The sequence below is a fragment of the Parasteatoda tepidariorum genome, chromosome 1, assembly GCF_043381705.1.
Source record: "Parasteatoda tepidariorum isolate YZ-2023 chromosome 1, CAS_Ptep_4.0, whole genome shotgun sequence".
NCBI lineage: Eukaryota > Metazoa > Arthropoda > Arachnida > Araneae > Theridiidae > Parasteatoda > Parasteatoda tepidariorum.
Window position 1 is genome coordinate 66455501 of NC_092204.1, and position 8512 is coordinate 66464012.

General features: G+C 27.6%; 1 protein-coding gene across 3 annotated transcripts in view; it reads right to left on the bottom strand.

Annotated features, from left to right (window-relative positions):
* LOC107448725 (histone-lysine N-methyltransferase 2B) overlaps positions 1-8512 on the bottom strand; it is an 87126-nt gene that overhangs the window by 23310 nt on the left and 55304 nt on the right. For all 3 annotated transcript variants that reach the window (XM_043045008.2, XM_071181575.1, XM_043045014.2), the window contains 6 exons: positions 4391-4446; positions 4050-4107; positions 3781-3959; positions 2940-3282; positions 1015-1079; positions 832-927 (listed from right to left, as the gene is read on the bottom strand). In XM_043045008.2, coding sequence (XP_042900942.1) covers positions 832-927; positions 1015-1079; positions 2940-3282; positions 3781-3959; positions 4050-4107; positions 4391-4446 — 797 coding nt within the window. The remainder of the gene's footprint in view (positions 1-831; positions 928-1014; positions 1080-2939; positions 3283-3780; positions 3960-4049; positions 4108-4390; positions 4447-8512) is intronic.

Below are 8512 nucleotides of genomic sequence, written 5' to 3' on the forward strand. Positions count from 1 at the left end.
ATAACAAAATAAAAGACCCTATACCAGGGCTCTCACTTAATTTCAGAATTTTTTTATCTTTTTTCCCCTTTGCTTTTCCAGGTATTTCAGGAAAATTTCAATGTAAACCCAGGCCATATTTTACCTACACTATGCAATTTTTCAATAGAAATCTTTGATCTTTTCATTTGTAATATGAGATTTTGTGAACAAAAAATGATTGAATGAGGATGGAAACATGGAATAGTTTCACTAAAATGTGTAATTTTTACAACAAATAATCGTAATAGATGTTAGAATTATTTAAATTAAACCTCAATAACTGATTACTGCCACTGACAGCTCAAAGACTGGTTATTTTCCAGGTATAATGTAGAAATTTTGTGAAAAAGGAAAAGAAAAACATTTTTCGAGAATTTCCTACTTTTCAGAGAGCTGAAAAAAAAATTCCCTGACAATTCCAGGTTTCTCCTGTTCTCTTTGATCCATGGGAGCCTTGCTGTAAATTCATTTTTTAAAATTACGCACTTTAAAACTAAGTGCAAATGATTTTATAGAATAAGTCGACACAAATACAAATTAATACATTACATGTATAAGTAATTAATATATTATTATACTTCGTAATTACAATATTTTAATTAAGTGAACCTGATTTAAAATACTGAAATCAACATTCCTTCAGATAAAATATTTATAAAGCACTTCACACTTCAAGAATAACACCAGGGTAGTAAATCCACATATACTGTTAGAATTAGTTAGAACCAACATAAATTATTTCACAAGGAAATTACTTACATTAACTATTAAGACATTTCAAACACAATAAATAAAATAAAATTGTCTTACCTTAGTTAGAAGTACTTTGGCTGCACTGGCATTATGTTTTTTACCCATGTTACTATTGGCATCAATTACATACAATACATCTTCGAAAAAAGAAGCCTATAAAACAAATTATGTGCTTACACTTGGAAATATGAGTTATTTCAGTAAAATGTTATTTTAAGTCTATGTATGAATAATACTTACAATGTTTGAATATTTTCCCTTATCAAGATTAAACCTGATTACAGATAAATCCAGTGAACTCTTTTCTATGAATAAAATAATTATTTTTTATTTAATAAAATAGATTTTATTTAATAAATTTTTTTAAAAAAAAGGAAAAATAAACAGAAATTCTTTTAAAAAAAACATATTCAGGTCAAAATCTTTAATGAAAAGCAAAACAATTGACTTTATACAGACTTAGTTTAACTCGATTACATATAAATCGAGCAAACTTTTTTCTATGGATAAAAATATCTAGGATAGAACAGTGAACAGAGAGCCTAAGCCTACTCTGTCCATCTTGACCAGCCCAATGCCGTAACCCCAGAGTTCAGACTCCAAGTATGTTTAGTACTCATTTTATTGACCCGTTGAAGGGATGAAAGGTTGAGCCAGTCTTGCCCAATCCGAGAATAGGAAATTAGATCTATTGGACAAGAGCGTAAAGGGTTACCATTTAGCCACCAGGCCTCAATAGGCTTCTAAATAACGAAATGAAAATATTTTAAGCAAAAAAAGCAGTGATTCCGCTTACATGCATTAAATATGCCAAAAATCATAGACAGAACGCATATTAAAAGTTATGATATAGTAACTTCCCATTGTAAAAAAAAATGGGTAGACTGCAACAGATTTTAGCCTTAAAAGCAAAATTTAACTATTTTTTAAAAAAAATTCTTCCTGTATTAACTAATTAATAGAAGAAAATGCATTTATGTCATTGCTTCAGATCTCATTTGCTCGCTTTTAAATTCTTCAATATACAAGTAACATGTATACTTCTTTCATTATACTCTTAGCGAAGTGTTTATTCAAATAATTTAAATCTGCCTTATGAATGTTAAGTATATATGAAAAAGATTTTTTTTTGCATTATTTTTGGAAAATATAGCCAGATTTTAAAGCCTATTTGGAAATTATGGTTTTAATTCTTTGTCGAAATATTTCTGATTCAATTACTAAGTATACATGCACAAAGATATTTTAATCATAAAATATTTACTTTTCATGCAGTTTTTTAAAATAGATAATTATATTCCTTTCTTAGAGACTTGCTTTTGGTAAAAAAAGGACTCAGAAACTTGTAAGTTTCTAACTAAACTTATAAGTTTCAAGGGTTTGTATTTTTCAATAAATAAGATTTTATTGGAACCAATAAATTTTATTAATCCAATAAAAAACAATTTATTGCAATAATAATATAGTATAAAATGTAAGGAATTAATGAAAGAGCTAAATCAAGTGTATACTTATGCACACACATTTTATTAGAAAAAAACTGCATAATATTAAGAAAAAAGAAAATCCAGTATTAAACATTGCAGGACAAAATGTATTAAAGCAGTTAATTTAGTAGCTCTTGTTTTGTATGCAGATTAAGCAAATTTTTGATAGTCTTAACTACAAATAAAACAGCTACAACCCTCACATTTTATAAATGAAGGGAATCTTCCAAAACTAATATTGAAAAAAAAAAGAAAAATTTTTTGTGTCTACATTCTTTAAAAAAAAAGAACCCTTTATTTCAAGTGAGTTTTAACATTTTCTTGGTGAAAACTGTTACCAAATGATCCCGTAGGGAAAATAATACATCCTTATAGGGGAAAATTCTTGATTTCAAATGTCACAACGAACAGAATAAAAAGAATATACAGTTAAATGAGAGATAAATAAATTTATATATACATATAGAGAGAAAGAGACCCAACTCTTGAGATACTTCCGTAGTCACAGGCTACACAAAAAATAGAGTTTAAAATACATGCATTATTATTTTGAGACTTTCATGTTAGGTTCCAACAACTTTTAATGGTTTTAAACAGACTTTGAGGTTTATCATGTCAAAAAACTAACCCTGTGCTAATTAGAATTCAAGAATGCTTAGAAAATTAAGCAATAATTACTTTTTTTAAATAGCACATTTTTCTCCTCAGATCGCTCTTTGGGAGCAGATTGGACAACATTATCAACAGTTGTGGGAGAACATTCATTGAGATGCTTTGAAGAACTGCTTTCCTCACACTTATTCAACATATTTTTCATACAAGCTGAGACATCATCAACTGATTTCACGATGGCAGAAATGGTTCTCTTAACGTCGGTTGAATCAGTGCTATCAGCCACTTCATCAATGAAAAAGGGGTTTCTATCGTCCTCTTTTCTATTGGAAGGCTCATCTCTCGACACAGATTCAGCTTGCTTAGCCATCATGTAATCAGGAATTTTACGTTTTTGATAAGATTGATCCTAGAATAAAAGTTATTGTAATATCACACATATATTGCTTTAATAATTCAATAGATAAAAATAAGTGGGCAAATATATTGTAAATAGATGGAAGGGTGCAGAATATATCCGAATGCATAAGGTAGCCATGGAAAAAAAAATAGATAAAAAATTGAAAGTATAAATTTTTTAAAGTTTATTTTAATGTAATTTTTAATTTCATATGCCATAATTTACCATAATTAATGTATTTTTTAATTTTTATTACCAATTATCAATCATGTAACTATAATACTAACTATTTGTTACTGCCCAACATTTCTACAGTTAATATTATCTTTTAAAAAGTGATATTTATATCTAGTTTTTAATTTAAAATTCCTTTAAAACAAATTAATAAATTTTAAAAGAGAAACTTCATAAAAATAATTTAAAACGAGGAAATAATTTTTTTTTTTTAATAAATGACAGGTTTATGAAAAGTTGAAATCGAAACATATGCATAAAAAAATTATTTACAAGATTAATTAGATGATTTGCACATCTTGATGCCATGAGAGTGTTAAGAACATTCTTTAAACCATGCTTCAGATATTCTTTAATTGCTTTGCGCCATGTTGGAACAACTTCATCAGTACAATTAATACAAGTGTAAACAACACTATCAGGAAGACAAGAGAGAATTTCATATCCTTCAGCTGAAAATATAAGAATATAAACAATTTTAAAGTATATAACTGAAATAGTATTAAAAAAATTAATTTTATAAATGCATAAAATAAACTTACCGCTTATGTTATCACAAGCAGCATGAACCCATCGAAGACAGTCAAAACATTGCACCATCTTCAAAAGATAGAGAAAAAAATAAATATAGGGAGTAAATAATCATAAATTATATAAATTTTTTTAAAATACTACACTAAATACATTTTAATAAGTCACATATAATACTGTTTTTACAAATTCCTTTTTTTTATTTTTAAGAAAAGGAAAAAACTAAAGAAAAATGTTGAGTATCGAAATGTAATGAACAAGACGGTCAAGTAATTACAACTCCAGAGTAAAATATACTGCATAGTAATAAAAATGGATATGCAAGCAAAACTAATATTGCTGAGCAACTTACTTCAGATTCATAGTCATTCTCTTCATAGCACTTGTGGCAAACGGGACAGTAGTTGCCTAGTAATAGAATATACATGTAAACAGTATTTAATGCATTCTATATGATGAAAGATACTTTAAAGTCAAAAATGCAGCACACAAAATGAAAGTACAAACCCTATATTTGTAAAATATGGAATTTATTTTGCTTTTTGTAAAATTAAGTAGGTACTTGTCAGCAGCAGAATTTTAAGTAAAACTGAACTAATAATGTAAAAACTTCCCATGATCGAGATTAGAATCTAATAGTCATTGCCAGGATTCAAATTTAAATGAGTTTCCTCATTTTGCATAGCTGATTCTTTAAATTCAAAATAAAATTACCTAAATAAGTGACACAACTACTTAAAGCATATTAAATAAAAGTGCTATTTATCATTACTTATCTTCCCATTAAAAAGGAAATTTGCAATCAAACTAATTTTAAGATAAATTATAATATGATAAACATAAGTTGTTGGCTGACAGGTTCATGTAGGTTCAGGTACACAATATTGGGGCAATGTGGTCAAGTTGCCTTTATTTTACCCATTGATCTACTGCTGGGTGGGCTGAAAGCAGGGATAGAACCATGGTTCTTCACAATGTCAGCTGAGTGCCTAAACTACTGTGCCATCACAGTACATTCGTTAGTCATAGTTATGATAAATATAAATTAAGGCTTTGATATATTAGGTCTGTAATTCATTATTTGTTTATATCCATGATTACTATCCTTATTTATATTATTCCTTATTTTTCAACTGCCATTAAAAGTTACCTTTATTTAGGAAGGCAAGAGAAACAAAATAAAACTTATTTCAAAATATTTTTTATTCAAAAAAATCTTGCACAATTAATATTTTTTTAAAAATATATTTCAGACAATTTATTTGGTGTTAAGAATTTTGGAAGATATATAATATGCCCGATTGTCCCAATGAAAAAAAATGGTGATTTTATTTTGGTTTACTCGAATTCTGGTATTAGTTCTCTTTTCTAATAACAAAAAACCACTAATTTCTGCCCCTATGAGTTTTTTTCTTTCAATTTTTAGAAAAGTTGAAAGCTTCTTCAAAGAAATTTCTGTCACCTATGACAATGCTATTTTATTAACGACATCTGTGAGTAATGACATACTAACGCAATTAGCTAAACAGATATGATTTGTTAAAATAGGTTCTTGATTCACTGTAAAGTGTATGGGAATACTCTAAAACAATTTGAGACTGAACTTATTTTTTGACCAATTAACATGGTCTAGCGTTATTTAGCAGAATTTTTCAAAAATTTATAGCTCACTCTAGATGAGAATTACCCATATATTATATCAATGACTTGATTACTTTTTTTAAAAAAAATATATTTTCTTTATTTCACAGCAAACAAAACAAAACTAACAGCTAACCTTCCATTTTTGTACACCAATCTTTGAATTAAACCACAATTTCTTTTCTTGGAGCTATTTATTTATAATCTCAACTTATTTTTCAATTTAGCATCATTGAGATATATCCTATTTCTATAAATCTCATTTTTTAAAAAAACTTAATTTCAAAAACAAATTGGAAATAAATATTAATTGATGGATGGATTTCACCCCACCTGATCTTTTCTCGAAACTGATTTCAGTCCTCAGGACTGAAGAGTGGTACTCCTGAAAGTGTTATACAAATTACTTTTGAAAGTTACGATTAATATTTATGTAATTTGCGACTCATTGCATCACAATTTATTTTGCAAATGGTATTTTTTGCTATTCCTATTAAGCTGATTTAAATATATAATGATATAATAATATATAATGATTTAATTGAATATAAATGTCAATTTAATTCTGTGAGACAAGTCACACGTGCGATGTGTAAGTATGCACAAATACGATATTTTATTTTTACACATATCAGCTCACAATTTGTATTCACACGATTTTGAAATCACACATCGCGATTTGTTTCTACGCTATTTAAAGAAATCAAGTATTGAGATTGGGATTCATGTCATTTGAAAATTACATGCTGCATTTCATGTTTCTGCAATTTATAAAATTTCCCATCGTGATTCAAATTATCGTGATTTAAAAATCAAACGTTGCAATCCACATTCATGCGTTTCAAAATTTTCAAACTAGTTTTGAAATAAATTAGATTTTAAAACTACACATGGGAATTCATAGTCATACGATTTAAAATACCTATAGTGATAAAATTTATGTGATTTAAAAATCAAACGTCATGCTTCCTACTCACACAATTTAAAAATCCAAAATCGTGATTCGAATTTCAGCAATTTTAAAATCTAATATTGGGACTCGTGTTAACTTTATTTTAAAAAATCAAAGATTCTGTTGCATATTCATGCGATTTCAAAAAGACAAAACATGATTTAAAAATCAAACACCTTGATTTGTATAGTTTAAAACTGCACCTTTTATTTATCAACTGCTTGGAGTTTTAGACATTTTGGAGTTTATTACAAATTTCAGTTTTACATCTCAAAATGTAAATGCTTGTGTTTAGACAGGTTTTGATAGACAGTCATTAATGAAAAGCTCATTAAACAAAATGATAGAACAAATTAAAAGCAAAGAGCTTTCACACTGTTCTTGAAAGAAAAGACATTAACACTGTTTCACAAGACTGCCTTTTAATCGATGAAGATCATCAAACAGCAAGTCACCGCACAGAGAAGGAAAATGAAGAAAGCCATGTAGAAACCTTCAAGAATACCCCCCCCCAAAAAAAAATAATTTAAAAACCAGTTTAGTCTCGTTTGAAAAATTGGAGAAAAACTTTTTACCAGAAAAAAAAAATTTCAACTGCATTTTTAGAATTTCTTTTCACCACTGGTCATTCTGTGATTTTGTAAATAACTGAATTGTTAAGGCTGTTTTTATAGACGAAACAAGTCTCATTATTCTTCAAAGAATAAGGAGGTGAAAAAAAAAGAAAAGCATTTTATATATATATAAAAAAAAATATTATTGGTGCTTTTACTGTGTAAGATAATATTAAGGCAGAAATTATTGAAGTATGTGTGATTTATTTATAGAAGGCAGGCCAAATAACTGATGTGTGTAACAGAGCAACACCCATTTCAGTAGAACAAGTCGAAAACAACATTAATAAATAATATTGGTAAAGGACACAAACTCCAATATATTGAAAGAAATTTCGACAAAAAGAAAATGTTTTGAAAAGCAGAATTTATCTTTGTTTAGATAACATTACTAAACACAGGGTATCTGCTACATTTCAGATTTTCAAATTCATGATTTTCCATGATTAATTCCAAGAATTTTTGAAGACTTAAAGAAGTTACTATTTTCTCCGACAAAAACATAACAATAAATTTAGAAAAGCATTATAATAACATTAATCGAAATGATAATTATAACCAAAACTGTTATACTCTGCATCTTCATATTTATAGATTTCAAATTTAAAAAACAGAGTAAAGAAAGAGTTGAAGCAATAAAATAGCTGGGAAAAAAAAATACAAAAGCAAATTTTTCTTCCTTTTTTCTGCAGAATTATATTCTAAAGATACTTATCTTGTTCATCAGAAAGTAAAGAAATACTCCTTATTTGTCTGTTCTCATTTCAAAATAAAAATTCGCCAATGATTGGCTTGCTTCAGCTTGAAATTTAAAAGATAATTCGATCTAGAAATGTTTTTCGTTCCTTTTTTGAAAGAACACCATAATTTTTAAAGAGCATGAAAGACATTTTATATTTTAATAAAATATGACTGTGAGTAGTGATTTTGTTGGGAATTCAGATATTTGGAATAGGATGAAATTGAGGGGGGGGGGATTCCATTTTAAAAATTAGATTTTTTGGCGACCTAAATTCATGACTTTCCATGATTTTTTTAAAAAAATAGTAAATCTCATAACAAAATTTGTTCAATACTGAAATTCATGACTTTACAGGTGCGCGGATACCATGTAAACATGAATCAGGGACACTACCAGACTACTATTAATAAATTTTAATTATTACTATTGCAAATTTTTGGTTTGAAATTGCGTGAGTATATGTAAAAATATAAGAAAGAAGATAGATTTAATTGGAAAAAATTATACCAAATATCCCCCCCCCCC